Source organism: Populus alba, chromosome 4 (genome assembly GCF_005239225.2).
Source record: "Populus alba chromosome 4, ASM523922v2, whole genome shotgun sequence".
NCBI lineage: Eukaryota > Viridiplantae > Streptophyta > Magnoliopsida > Malpighiales > Salicaceae > Populus > Populus alba.
Window position 1 is genome coordinate 819306 of NC_133287.1, and position 15204 is coordinate 834509.

The following is a 15204-nucleotide window of genomic DNA, read 5'->3' on the forward strand; positions in this document are numbered from 1 at the left end:
CTGCCATATATTTCCTTTTTCCATCTTAATTTCATTCGAAATTACAACATAAAATATATAGGAGAATTAATATATAGTTAAGACGGGAAGTTTGTACTAGAAAGTCTCGTACTCAAATCTAGAAAGTATTATATATATATGTGTGTGTGTGTGTGTGTGTGTGTGTGTGTGTGTGTGGAGTACTTCGTATGTGTTGAAAAAAGAAGTGCTTAATTAATTATGAGGCTATTTTCTCAATTGAAGCACATTCAATACAAAGTCTAACTTTTAGGCTCTCATCCATATTCTTTTATGATCAATAATTAGCTAAAAGTACTAAATTCTTATCAGTCTATTAGAATTACAGAGTTGAGGCTATTAATTTTCTCGAGTTGCTGCATCAATGGGAGTAAACTATAGGAACTTACAGCAATGATCAAGCTGAAAGACTTTTCTAAAGTTCCAAACTGTTAGCTTCATAATGTGTATGTCTTCAAGCAAGGGTGAGCTCAAGAGAAACATCATTCACATCTGAACTATTCTTTGCTTTGCCCAGCTTCAAAAAAGACTCGGAAACTTTTGATTTTAGGGATAAAGTCATCCTGTCACCATCTATTCTCTGTGCAATCTCATCTAATTCTTCTAAACTTTGATTACTTTTATTGCAACCTGCGGCACCTGCTGACGTCTTATCTTGGTCATTTGTCTCCTGAAATATCGAATGGCATGTGCTCAGAACTATGAATTAAATAATTCTCTAGATGTCCCAACTTTTTTTCTTCTTAATTTGATGACAAGATTGGATTCATGCAAATTTAACAAGGAAAAGATTCAAACAGGAAACCTCTTACGAAATGGGCATGCGTAAAAAACGTGTGAGATCCTGTTGAGCTACAAGTTTATTTGTCGTACTGGGTTTAATGTCATAAACATGTCGAAATATATCAGTACTTGACAAGAAGTAGAGAGTTTACTGTGCCATTGCAGCTCTTGAGTAGATCCTTGAAGATAATGTAATTATCAGGTTTCTGCTCCCACTCCTTGCTTGTTTTTTCTTCATGTAAGAACGGTTCGTTCACTTTCTTTCCAATCCACATCCCTTCCCTGTCTTTCCTGCAAAGATATCCGCAAATAGCCACATATGGTTATTTTGATTCTTATTAATTCTCTGACCAAATGGAAAAATCATTACAAAACAACAAGAAGACAAAGAAAATAATGTAATGAGTAGAAAAGGAAGAGAATAACACCTCATCTCATGAGTGAAAATTTTGACTACCACTAAAAGTAATATTCTTTCTCCTTAACTGATCGTGATGGTCAATTGGGACTTGAATCACTCAACAGAATTTACTTTCCTACTTCATTCCATTCAAAATGTGAGCATGATTTAATTAATACAGCTTTTGGTTATTATTTCAAGATAGAAAATATAGATAATTGGAGATATAAAATTATATGTTTTCATACTCTTTTTATTTTAAAACATTCAAAACAGAGAATAGCACAACATGAAACAATTAGATACAAGCCACAAAAGATATCACGTTTTCTCCCCGCACCTTGTTTTGCAAAGTTACAAGCCATATACTTTCAACTTTGTTCTTCAACAAAAACATACTGCTATCTTTTATATATATCTTGACTCTTTTATTATAAAATACTAACTAATAATCTGTATAATTATTGGAACTATGTTATGGAGAAAAAGGTTGAAATTATGAACCTTCGAGATGTCAAGAAGCTAGCATTTCTGAGGGCAAGCCCATTAGCAGGATTGTGAGCTCCACGGTCTTGATGGAGAAGTGCATTGTTATTGACCAATCCCTTGCCATTTAACTGACGATTCTGTTGGCAGCACATTGTATGCGTCAAATAATTTGAATTGTGAATCTTAGGCTCCTTACCATTCTTCTTTGCTTCCATAGCCGCTTCTGCACCAAGGAATCATACATGAGGCTAAAAGAATTATAGTAATAGGATTAAATTATTGACCCCTTTTAAATGAAGAAAATGAATTTCTTTATCATGGAGTTGTTGCTCTTTTTGTTTACAGAACAAGTCGCAAAAAGGGTTCAAAAATATGGTAGCAAAGCATGATACCCATGTCTAATCACTGATGCAGCTTTAACATAATTCTTCTTTTAGATGATAACTCTCTGACATGGAGCACAAAGAGTGCAGAAAGTATTTTCAGAAGTAGGGAAAATAATTAACTGACATGGTGACCATTGCTTGCCTGTATGACACTGTCACAACCTATTTCAGTTTTCTGCCAGAATTATTACCTTGTGTGTGTGTGTGTTGCCAGAATTAATAGCTAATACATTTGTTACATACCTTGTGTCATCTGCTCATGCTTCATGCTCCTGTACATCTGACCACAAACATACCAAAGCTTTTACTAAAACCTCTAAAGAAGATTCAAAGGCAAAACATTTTTCTCAAGGCAAATTTGATCATAGCCAACCTGAAGATGGCTCTTTACGTGAGATATGGATAGGCCCTTCACATCCATGATTTGCAAAACCATCTTTGGGGTGGCCCCTGTATATGAGAATTCAATATTTTTTATATACAATTAAGAACTAGAAATTAATAAAATGACGTGAAGGGCTTGTAAATAACAAGATAACTTACGATCTTCTCCACCAAGCCTTTCAACTGCATGCACAAAGCAGTGATGAAGATCAGGTGCCCAGCGAAGCCTGGGCATTTTCGATCGAACATAAGGCCTAACTGTGGCTGATTTCATGTTTTTTTCTTGCAAACTACCAGCTACACCTCTCTTAGTAACTCTTATATCAAGAGAAGATGATGGGGACCCTTTATTTAGAGAGCTCTCAATTTCAACTTTCTTCATTGCCTCCAGGATTCATCAAGAAGAAAGATAGAGATATATATAGAGAGTGAAGATGAGTTGGTCTATGCTAATACAAAAGAGAATAAATACTAAGGAGACTCAGTTGCATAATTTCGTCACTATGTGCAGCTTTTTTTTAAGGTCTTTTCTTATTATTATTATTATTATAAGGTCAGTTTAGGCATTGTGTGTGTGGGGGGGGGGGGGGGTTAGAAAAAGAAGAAATTGCGCTCGGAATATCAGAGACTTGCGTTCAAAAATGCGTTGATGATTGGGTGAAAATGAAAGGTGAAAGGAAGTTGAAAAAGCACTTGTATCCAAAAGTTCATGATGATATCATTTTGGGTGCATGTATGACATTCTTTGAGCCATATCTAGACATTCGTTACATGTTTTTAAAATAAGAGATATACTTGGATGAGGGGATTATCTTTTAGGCTCAAAAGTTGCAAAACGGATTTTGAATTTATTCAAGAAATGGAAAAGGGGAGTAATTAGATTTACCATAAATTACATTTTCATATCCATGGTGATTAAATTTTCTTCCTTAATGAGGAGGTTTGTTAGATTTTAAGCTACAAATAGGAATAGTGTAGATATTTTTTCTTTGAATCTATCTTTTATTAAAACTATTTAGAGAAATAAAAAGAATAATCTATTTTTTAAGTATATATAAAGGGAAGTTATTATTTATTTACTATAATCAAAGAGTAAAAATAAAACCCAATATGTTAAGGGCTTTACATATATATATTAAGATAGATTTTCGAAAAGAAAATAGATAAATTACCAAAGAAAAAAAATCAGAATTATACAATGCTTTTTTTAAAAAAAAAAAATCTTTGATACAGGTGAAGTTTGCTTTCTAATTACATTGATCATATAACTCTTTTCTTTTAAAGATTTCCTAACATCATACTAAATCTGATGAAAAATTAAATGATTAAATAATTGAAAGTAAATCTCGGACCTTTTTACACTAGTCCTCCTTGATTTTTCCCCTATTTTATTTCATGTTTATCGCTAGCTGCTTGTATTGTTGCAGATCAAGATATTCTTGATGAGATCATCTCCAATATTTGGTCAAATAAAACAAAAGGTAAGCCTCTTAGAATAGCAAACTAAGCATGCCAGCAGCCATTCCCAGAAATTCCCACGACCAGTTGCCTAAACCAAACGTTATAGCAAAGAAACGTACGTACAAGAAGAAAATTCACAAGAAAACAAGGAAGACATAGGCATTTGAAAGTGAAAAACATGGGCTCATGACCTAAGCCTTTGCATGACCTTAAGGAAACATACCAAGAAACCCTCCCACACCTTGAAACGTTCTCTCTTCTTATCCTAGTTTTTAAATAAATAAATAAATAAGACCGTATATAGCTTTAGCCTCCCTTTATCTTGCCTCAAAACCCGATAATCAATGCTCCGTTGACAAGACTTTGAAAAAAAAAAAAAAAAACCATGTTTATATTAGAGATATATATCAGGTACGTAGCTTTTGATTATTATATTGGATTAAAAGAGACGGAGTATTATTGTTTTGGGTTAAAAAAAGATAAACATAGTAGTGATATAAAAGATATGTTTTTCTATATTTCACTCTAAAACTAATTTAAAAATAAATTTATTTTATATTTTTAATTTTTAATCAAATATTTTTTTTATTTTGAAATACTAACCATATACAATTTTGAAGTAAGAATGGATGTTATTAAGCATGTAAATATGGGCACGTCATGTATGGTCCAAATGGTGTAATCATTAACCGACTTCTAACACTAGTTTTATTGTATTTTTCAAAAATAATTTTGGTAAACTAGTAGTGATATTAGAACATGTGGTGCCACGTAACATGCTTGGAATGTCGAGCAAATTTCCATGCACATGACACCTAGGGTTTAAAACGTCACCATTGGTGGTGGGATTTTATTTTTATTTTTATTTTTTCCTTTCAAGGTTGAGAGCTAGGGCATTGTGGGAAGCAATGCTAATAAGTGGGTTTTTTCATTGCCAATTGAGGCCAAAAGTGGTGAAACAAATTATGAATGTCGGGATGTGACTAAGCTGACAAAGGGTTGGAGAATTCGGAAGACGGTTTCAAATTGGGAAATATTCTTTGGATGGACTTGCCACAAGCATCGACAAGTGTTTTATGATTTCGTAAGCATAATTAAATTAATGATAGAATGTCAAAAAAAAAAAAAACAGAGAGAGGTAGAGAATTCTTGGAATTTTTGTGCTTTTTCTTAGATATTAAATTATACAAATGAGTGTTAAATTTTTTTATTATTATTAATATTGATATTCAAATTAACTTTTACATATTTTGACTAATTTTATAGATTTTAAAGTTAATGACCATATAAGTCTTTAATGACTCTAAAATTTATGAGACTCGAATTAATGGATCATTAAAAATTAAATTTAAAATTTGATCAATTAAACTATAAAATTAAATTTTATACATTTAACGTTTGTAAAGGTTGCATTGTCCCAGTTGGCCAATCTTAACAATTGTTTATATGTATATATTCAAATAGGTTAATTTGTTGGTAGCAACATAATTAACCTGATAATCCTTCTTTTTTATATTACTATTTGTGTTAAATGGTTGCATGAACTCATTAATTATCAAGAATTTTTGTTTAATGGGAAGATAAATTATATTTAGCTTAAAGTTGGGAATTACCTAGGCAGCCTGCCTCTGTTCATGAAAGTAGGGGGGAAAGAATACTACTATTAGGGGAAAACGCTAGGATTCCTAGAAGTGTAAGAGCTTCATTAATTAATTATTGGATAAAATGGTCACAAAATCCATGTTTCTTAGTATGTTGGCATCTTGTTAAATTCAATATTGTTTAATTCAACTCTCTTATAATCCGTTACATATCGAGTTTTGAGGTAAAATACTAAAATAGTGAGCAAGTCCACAGCATTCAACAGTTACAATAAGTTCAAAATATTTTAATCCAAATTCAAGTAGTTAAAAAGAAAAAAGAAAGAGTTCCCTTTCCTTTCCTCAAAGGAGTTAAAGAAATGATCGTTAAAGATCCCACCATTGATGATGATGATGATAGATTAAAAAAAACAAAAAAAATTCTTGATCTTGAGATCTTGAGCATGAAGCTGAGCCGATCACCTTTAGGGTGACGACTATGACAAAGAATTAAGCTTCCTTTACCAAGACAAGACATCATTCTCATAAGCTAGTGTTGTGGTTTCATAAAGTAGGAGCTAGCTTTCAAAAGAAGGGCACCATCGGACTAGAAGCCAAATTTTGTTTTATAAGATTGTTCTATGTATGATATTAAGCAATATTACATTCCATCTATAAAACTTATATGGATTATTTTTTAAAAAAATATTTTTAATATTAATATATCAAAATAATTAATAAACTAAAAATATAATTTAAAATAACAATAAAAATTAACAAAAGATGATTTAATACTATTGCACCAAACACTGACTAATAAATCACTAAATAGATTGTGATTATAATTTTTAAATCCGACCAGATGGTCGATTTGATATAATGATTAGATCACAGGTTAGATAGGTTGACTCGGATCAACCCAAAAAAATTCATATTATATTTATTATCCGGGTTAACCCAAAAAAATTTCATATTGTATTAACCTAATTAACAATAAAATAAGGATATAGTTTAGTTAAAATATTGGTTAGTAACAGCCCTTAAGGAATGCTAACATGGCAAGATTCCAAAGCAATGTCTTTTACTCGGTGTGTAAGGGATGCATATTATAATTGTCCTTAATTAATCCCCTGCTATGCAAAACACCAACATCCTCTCTGCTGTCATGCTCGATGCCAAGGTCTCTGCTCTTTTTTCCATCCCTTACTCTCCCCATTAATTACTCCTCCTATTAACCTCAATTTTTTTTTTTTTTATTGCTGATAATCTTAATCATCGTAAGTCTTCTTTCTTTCTATCCATCCACCCATCCATCAACCGCTCTTTGCCTGTCTTTCTAATCTATATTATACACAATTGATAATGTATTTTTCCTTGTTAATTAGGCATCTACAATCACATCAGTTTTATTACTTTGTTTTCATTTATTAAACCCACTTAGATCTGATTATTTACTTATTATAATCATAGATGATTAGATTCTCTCAATCTATTATTAACAAGAACATAAACAAGACAATAAATAAAGCTCAGATTCAAGCAAAACACAGGCAAAAAACATAAAAGGATTAACATATAAACTGGGCAAAAACAAGGTAAGGAACATAAATCTATCTTACATAAACGAAAAGCCAGTGAATTAAACATCTTACCTTACATTCATGGAGAGAAACGAAACCAATGAAGAACAAAAATCTAAGAGAGAAGAAAACCAAAACGAAACAAAAAACTATCTCATATCAAACCAGTGCTTTCATAAACAAAAAACTAAAGAGAAATAAGTAACAATAACTTCAGCTGACATTGATTTACAGATCTTAACTGAAGAAAATTAAATCAAGAAAAGAACACAAACACCCTGCAAAAACAAATTTAGAGTTTGCTGAAGGCCTCTTCTTGTTATTCTAACCAAAAGAGAGACGAGGACTTACCTAGTATGGCTTGCGTGTAGCTTAAATTTCTCTGCAACTGATATGCCTATGAACTTTAAAGATGGAGATTAGGTTTTTTAATTCTGTGAATTGTGATTCAGTATATCTTCACGATACAATACAAACAGTTTTGTTAATTGATTGTAAAAAGCTAAAGCCAAAAACGACATCATATATGTATATAAAGTCGGGTCTCAGTCGGGTATACCCAGATGGCCCGGGTCTCGAGTCGACTCTACAAGTCGACTGGGTTTCACCGGGTCACTTCCAAGCGGATTTTTATCTCCACCTGAACCGATCCCAAGCCTGGATCAGTTGAGTCCCAGGTTGATCCCCGGACCGGTCCGGGTTTTAAAAGTGTGGTTGTGACCCTCCATTAGTGAGGCTATGCTACATGCAGTAGAATTTTTAGCACTGTTCTAAAACCTGCCATGGCCCAAACTAGTGGATTTGAGAACCTATCAACTTGAGCCCTGGACCAAGGTTTTTATTCAGACCAGCCATGTAGGAAATCCAATTGACTTGATGGTCAACTCGTGGCCTAAAGATCAAATTTTCTAGTCATCTTTTGTTTTCGTTTTACTTTTTCTTTTTTTTTTTTTTCTTTTTTCTGGACATCGTCATTTTGAATTACAAAATTCATTGACCTAGCTTCACTCGCTATTCTTCGAGTTGACCTGAATCATCCATGATACCTTGCCAGCTTGGTGTTTTTTCCTGACAAAATTCCGAAACCCTCGAGTTATTAGAAAAGATAAAGGTAATGGCATCGGATTCCTTCATTTCTCCTGTGAGTTTGATTCCTGGCACTAATCCAGAGTCCACCATGAGCGAGATTTCACAATTTCTTCGACAACCATTAGTTAAACATGGTTAAAGAATTTGGTTTTTCTCTAGGCTTGTATCCTAATGAGATTCTAAGCAGTAATCAAGCTAAGTATAGAACCAGACGTGCTGCACATTGAATTCATAGTTATTTAAAAGTAGCACAGCAACAATCAGATAAAAATAAGCCAGACAAGAATGAATGAAAAAACACTCAAAAGCTCAAGCTGAGCTTGCATTAAAGATTTCCGCAGGGAACAGTTAGCCCTCATCTGCAATAAGCACATTGTCACCCTCTCGTGACAAAATTCAATGATCTAGCTACCTCTCTCAAAAAGGCCTCGTGTGACGACCTCTTGCCCGGCCGCAAAGGAGAGCATTTTTTGGAATTGGTAATTCATCTCTCCATGAGTGTGCTGGAGAGTAAACCCTGAGGTAGAACTGCTGACCTAAATATTGCCTAGCCCAGTTTTCTGACCTTATGTTCCACATTCCTACGTTGTCCAGAGCCATGTAAATCGCAGTCCATGACTTGGGATAAACCTGCATTCAATCAAAATATTTAGCAAAAACTACAAAAGCATCTACAGCTTTCACACTGAACACGTTTAGATCGAATAAAAAAATAACAAAACCAAAAGGTTGTTTTGTGCAAACCTGAGTGGTGCAACGAGCTACCGTGTCTCTTAAATTGTAGCGTGCTCTACTTGCTGGTGTCCATTGCCCTCCATCCATACTGATCACATAGCAAATCCTCAACATTTTTTATGACTGAAACATTGTACAGTATTTTGTACTATGGAAGCATAAATCCTGAGTATTGAGAGTGATAAGCTTACCCGACAACAAAGAAGGAATGACCATCAATGTGCCATGACTGAACAGTGTCCTCCCAATTTTGGAAAACAATCTCGATGAATTCACGGAAGTTAGCAGACATGACTGCAGTCTGGAGGTAAGCATTATTACCCCAGGAGGGGCTGCTAGGCATACTTCCAAGGCTGAAAACCCCAGGAATATTGAAGTAGTCTGCAATTTTTAATGGGGTGTCCGCAGGAATATACGAGACACCATTGACAGCATACCGCTGCTTGCGGTTGATAATTGGACCAGAGTTTGCGAGAGTGATTGTGCGGCTGGTCTTGATCAATCCATAGTGGTAAGACCCTTGGGGATTCGGCCTAGGTCCACTTGCAGTCAGATTCCATCTGGTTTGAGAGAATATGAGATAAGATTTGTGTTCATTAACCACAATCCCATCTAATATACGTTGTTAATATATACAACAAGTCTCATAACAGCTGAATACCTAAAAGATCGAGCCTGGTTGAGGGACCAATCAATCTGAGTAGTAGGTCCACCAGGAATAGGGCCGGAAACTCCTTGCCATGAATTACTGTAGTGAAGAATGGCAGTTGTGGTAAGCACAGGCTTGGTGAAGCGCGAGGAAACAACAATGTAGTAGTCTTTTGCTGGCTGATCGGCTGTGACGAGGACAGAATAAGATTGTCCAAGATGGATGTCGAGGTCAGAGTATGTGTTCTGTAGTGCATGGGATCCTTCTACCTCCACCAGTTTCATCTTGTGCCCCTGGATTCTGAAGTTAATGGATGTTGTAAGGCCAACATTTGATATCCTGAACCTATATGTCTTGCCTGCGGATAGATATACAATACATAGATTGCCCTCAGTTACTAGTGATAAATTAAATCGAAAGATTAAGCATATTTGCAGGCATATTTATAAGTTCAAGGGCAGGAACCTGGATCAACTGTGAATGTGTATCCATTCCATCCACGACCATTGATGAGAAGGCCATCAGGGAATGGGAGATTGTGGCCCCCATCCAAGATTCTTCTCAATTGCTACATAACCAAAGAGAACCTGGTATCAATACTAATAAATAAGAAGATATTAGGCTAAAGTCCGTTAATCTATGAGAGCTCTTACATAATGATTTCTCTTGTACCAGTCTCCAGCCAATACAGTGAAATCACCGGCAGGGGGAGGAAAAGGCACAGGAATGCGAGGCCGGCTCCAGATTCTGATGCCACCAAATGCACCAGCTGCCTTGTGGAATCCTAGTGATGGGAAGTAGAAAAAGCTACCAATCTGGTCCTTCACTTGGAGAGCATAAGTGAAGTTCTTTCCGGGTGGGATTGGGCAGTTAGTGCCATAGACTCCATCTTGCCATGAGTTCCTTCTTTGCTGTATGCCATTCCTGTTATTCCATGACATCCGAATTTCACATCAACAGCGTTTGACTTAATTGCTTTACTTTATAGACATAAGTGGAAGCTCAAAAAAGGCAGTTGAAGTCTCCAATATTGTGCTTGAGTGGAAAAATTGCTAATAAGGAAAAATTGCTAATAAGGAAAAATTTGCTTTTCCTAAGTAACTTTACTAATAAATTATTCAACATCTTATGTTTTTTTAATGCACTCCTGCACACTTCCATCAGAATGGCAGAAAGCACCATGAACCCAGATGCTTGTGGTTCCCCATAAAACAAATAAGGTGGAAAAATTGCAAGAGAGCTGAGGATGATAATGGGGTCTCAATCCACCTAGGGCTAAGATTAAAAACCAGAATCATACTCATATGAGGCAAGCATTTAACTTTAGCCAATCACTATAAATGACATTAATAATAATATTATATGTACCCTAAGGGGTGTAGCTCAACTGGTTAAGTTCTAGATTTGCTCATTTGAGATCACCTGTTTGAATCTCACAAACTTCAGGGTCACGAGAGGCTTACATGGTCGTTAACTTAGCTTAGGGCCCGTGAGATTAATCAAGGTATGCGCACATAAGCTGACCCGGACACTTATATTAATCAAAATAATAATAATAATAATAATACCATATGCAAAAATGTGGGGATAGTCAGGATCCAGAGATCTAGCATGTGAGTAGTGGAATTAATTTCAAGGGCCAGTTGTACAATTGGAATATTTTAACACCGCGTTCAGCGTCGGCCAATCAGTGAGTCGTAAGTGAAAGAAATTAGTTAGAGAAACTAGGATTTAACCATAGCATTACATCATTCTTAACAGTGATTCTAATGTGAGTGTCAACTATAAAAACACAGACCATAGGAAGTAGCTGAAAAGGGGCCATGTTTTTCTGCCCAACATTTTCTATAGATCTGTGTGCAAAACATATTTTTTTGTATTCATGCTATCCAGGAAGGCAAGGACATAAATCCAAATAAAAATATCTTCAACATGCAAATGGCCAAAGCAACCCCATGATTGATAAAATTGAACTATCATGGTGGTGACTTTTTACATCAAAATCTCAACCAAAAAAAAAAATCCCACATTTTTTACAATGGAAAAATTTTAGCCACAGATCTGGTAAGAGAATTTAAACCCAAAACAGAAAGATATTAAGAGTGGCAATCTGCTTGGTTGCCAGGGAAATGCAAGAAAAGAAAATGGCATGTGATTAAGGAGTTTCATGCAAAGTATGAGAAACAAAGAAATGAAACAACCAAGACAAAATGATAATAATAATAATATTTCTTTCTTTTCTTCCATTTTCCTACATTTTCTAAGCAACCAAGCAGAACCATGAAAACATCAAGAAAAAAAAACAGAAAGAAAGAAACATTGCTGGATAGTTAAATTTACCAAGAAATGAGGAATGGCTCTCTCAAGTAATTGTAAACACTGATAATGAGGTTCTCATTAGTAACAGCATCAATTTGTGGCCCTGGAAACTGCCCATTTATCAAGATCCCCTGAAACATTCAGCCCACAGAACTAAACACATTACATCAAAACCTTGAACCCGCTTCAAAAATAATTTCCGAAAGCAAGAACACTTCTTTCCAATCCAAAAATTACAAAGAAAACAGGACAAGAAACTAACAGTACTCTACCTGTTGCTTAACACCAAGAGGGTAGATATCACCATAAGTGATTTTCCATGTAATGAATCTATAAGGGTCTTCACAATTAACACCATTGCCAAGAAACAACAAGAAAACAACGAGAGAAGCACAAAAAACCCTGTAGTCTCCCATTTCTTGCAAACTCTCTCTTGTTATACTCTATGTAGCAAAAATTATTTGACAAGTGTTTGTATGGATCTGTTAAGCAAAGATTTAAGGCTGCATTACATTACAAAGAAACTAAAAGGGGTCTCTCTCTGTATCTATCTCTTCTTTGCTCGGTCACTTTTAAGCTGAGAGCTCTGTTTTTGTAAGGTAACCGAGCAGAGACAGTAGCAAGGAGTGCCTTGATCACATACATGCGTAGAATCTAGTGAACTTTAGCGGTGCAATCAAATCATAGACATCTCTCAGTGTCAAAGTGGGCCAGCACTCAGCACCAAAAGGGGATCACTTCTAGATTCGGTTTGATTGGATGATAAAAGAAATCTTTGATTGGTGGATAATAAAGAATAGCTAAAAAAAATACTTAGGCTTTCTATTTATTTATTTAAATTATGTTTGATTAATATTTTAAAATACATAAAAAATATAAATTAATGTATTATAGTAAATAGTTATTAAAAAAAACTAACTACATGATGTAAGATATTTTTAAAAATATTTTTTATTTGAAAATATATTAAATTAGTTTTTTTTTAATTTTTTTTATTTTTAACATCAATATATTAAAATTATTAATAAATACTATTTTTAAAAAATAAATATATTTTAAAAAAATATCTAAAAATAAAAATTACTGTATTTTCAAACAAACCTAAATATAATAAGTGTTATAAATAAATAAAAATGTGTAACATGGAGTGTTATGTTTTTTTTATTAAAATTAAAAATAAACTACTTACTTTCCACTTGTACCCAAAAAAAAATGATTTGATCCATTTAGTGTACCAATTTGTTTTATATCTTACTTTTAATGACAATATAAAACATGTGATAGTTGACTTGATTGTGTTTTTTTTTTAGTTATTTGATTGATTGTGTTTTTTTTTTTAGTTATTTGATTTCTTATTAATAGGACACTGCTTTCAAAATCTGATATTAAAAAAATATATATATATTAAAAAAATATTAATCGCCATGAATTATTATTTTTTATTCAGGTGGGGTGTTTGGATCAATTTATGCGTGACTAATCTTCAAAAATTCTAAAATTAATAATCAAATAAGCTTTTAATATTTATTAATATTAATAAACACAAATTTAAATCTAAAATCACATGAAAAACTTATTGATTGCAAACTTTACCGAATGAGTTGTGTCAAACCTATTAAAATAATGGAATGTGAATGATGGAGAAGTGGAGAGAATATGAGAAGAGAGAGAGTTACGTCCTTCACGTGATGCCTGAAATCACATGGACAGATCGTCCTCTGCTACAGACCGAGAACCACCCACGGGTGAGATTAGGGTTTCATTACATACGTGGCCAGTCTTACACCATGGATCTATCTTCCTCTATCTCTTATAGTAAAAAAAATCAACAGATATTAAGATGATGCAAATTTATTTAAAAAAAAATTAAGTTTTTGATTATTTACTTAGGATAAAAAAAATATTAAAAAAAAAACTGAGATAAATTTGATAAACTTGTTGTATTTATAATCTACAACAAGTTCGAGCAATTACTTTCAACATCATCATCTTGACCTGAAGTTTAAACAGAGCAGCTTGATGTCATCAAAAAATGTATAAATCTAACTGAAAAAAATAAAACCCAGTGCGGCTTTTTGGGAACAAGAATCTCAGTAGAACCCCTTGTGCTCCAACACTCTCCATGAACCACTTTCAGTTATTGTTATTTTTTTAAAAAAAATAAATCTTATAGAAAAAAATAAAAAATAAATATTAAAATGAAAAAACGTGAAAAAAAAGAGATTAAATTTTTTTAAAAAAAATCAAGTAAGTTCAACTACAATTGGAGAAATAACTTTTCATTTAAAAAAATTGCTAGTGCATACTTATTATGCGTAAGCACACAAATTATGTTTGTTTCCTTTAGATGACGTATGAGACGTCATCCAAAGGATAACCTACCATTTTGCTGTGTCTTTGCAAGCATCACTGTGTCCTTCTTCTATTAATGTGGTGTGTGGTGGCAAATGATGGACAGTTTTTACCGGTGACTATTTTTTTTTTTCTTTCTTTTTTTCTCTTTTTCTTGGGAAAGTACATGCCTTGTCATTTTTTTTTTTCGGTCTTTATATTTTTTATTGCTTATTTTTATTCTTTATCATTTTATAAAGGTTTTTTTTTTATGTTTTCAATGTAATTCTTAAATTACAATTTGTTATTTTTTTTGTCCAATTCAGTACTTATTCCTTTTTTCGTTGGTTTTTTTTGTTAAAATTTAGTTGGTTTTCATTTTTATTCTTGAATCAAAGTTTATGTTGTTTTATTTTTATACCTCATTTATTTGATTTCTTTTTCCTTCTATTAAAGTTTTTTCTTTTCAATTTAAATTTCTTTTAATGCCCTCTAATTTATTTTTATTTGATTTTCACCCTCACTTTTCTAATTATAGTTTTGTTTTTTATTGATTTTTTTTTTGGTTTCATTCTTTAACATTTGATTTGTTGAAAATGGGGTTTTGTGTTTTTTTTTTATTTGTTGTGCTTCCGATCCAAAGTGACACGGTTAACAAGTTTAAAAAGTTAGTATAATTTAACATCCTTTTTTTTTTTCTTATGATTTTATGATTTTACATTATTTTTTTTTAAAGATTGGTTTTGTAATTATTATCAAAAAAATTTCTATTAGTTTATTCTGATTTCATGACCCAGTCTATGGGCTTTGCATGTCTTTTTTTAATTGAGTTTTTTTTTTTTAAAAAAAAATTTGTTTGTATTTTATTTTTGAAGATTATTTTTATTTTATACAGATGAGCTTTATTTTTTTAAAATATATATTTTGTAATAATATTTCTAATTAATATGTTTGGCCAGCTTACATAATATTAATTTTCTTTTATCTTATTAAATTAGTT

The 15204-nt window shown here is 32.9% G+C and overlaps 2 protein-coding genes across 2 annotated transcripts; both read right to left on the minus strand.

Moving 5' to 3' along the window:
• Window positions 1–221: 221 nt before the first annotated feature.
• LOC118059261 (uncharacterized) lies at window positions 222–2863 on the minus strand. Its single transcript, XM_035072101.2, has 6 exons — window positions 2620–2863; window positions 2450–2526; window positions 2320–2356; window positions 1706–1913; window positions 954–1092; window positions 222–688 (listed from the first exon to the last, which is right to left on the minus strand). Exons 1-6 carry the CDS (start codon window positions 2840–2842, stop codon window positions 473–475), a joined length of 900 nt encoding a protein of 299 aa, XP_034927992.1. The 5' UTR covers window positions 2843–2863; the 3' UTR covers window positions 222–472.
• Window positions 2864–8387: 5524 nt separating this feature from the next.
• Window positions 8388–12486, minus strand: LOC118059273 (L-ascorbate oxidase homolog). The gene is made up of 8 exons (XM_035072113.2): window positions 12146–12486; window positions 11895–12004; window positions 10208–10478; window positions 10020–10122; window positions 9567–9912; window positions 9097–9465; window positions 8915–8993; window positions 8388–8800 (listed from the first exon to the last, which is right to left on the minus strand). The coding sequence occupies exons 1-8, from the start codon at window positions 12287–12289 to the stop codon at window positions 8588–8590; spliced, it is 1635 nt and encodes a 544-aa protein (XP_034928004.1). The 5' UTR covers window positions 12290–12486; the 3' UTR covers window positions 8388–8587.
• Between the last annotated feature and the right edge of the window lie 2718 nt (window positions 12487–15204).

Bases quoted from the DNA above. Each gene is read 5' to 3' on its own strand.
- LOC118059261 (XM_035072101.2), bottom strand. From the start codon at position 2,842: ATGAAGAAAGTTGAAATTGAGAGCTCTCTAAATAAAGGGTCCCCATCA. The intron at 2,527-2,619 runs GTAAGTTATCTT...TCTCATATACAG, and splicing joins AAGGCTTGGTGGAGAAGATC to GGGCCACCCCAAAGATGGTT. The intron at 2,357-2,449 runs GTTGGCTATGAT...GTTTGTGGTCAG, and splicing joins ACGTAAAGAGCCATCTTCAG to ATGTACAGGAGCATGAAGCA.
- LOC118059273 (XM_035072113.2), bottom strand. From the start codon at position 12,289: ATGGGAGACTACAGGGTTTTTTGTGCTTCTCTCGTTGTTTTCTTGTTG. The intron at 10,123-10,207 runs GTAAGAGCTCTC...TTGGTTATGTAG, and splicing joins GGTACAAGAGAAATCATTAT to CAATTGAGAAGAATCTTGGA. The intron at 9,466-9,566 runs GTATTCAGCTGT...CTCTCAAACCAG, and splicing joins AACCAGGCTCGATCTTTTAG to ATGGAATCTGACTGCAAGTG.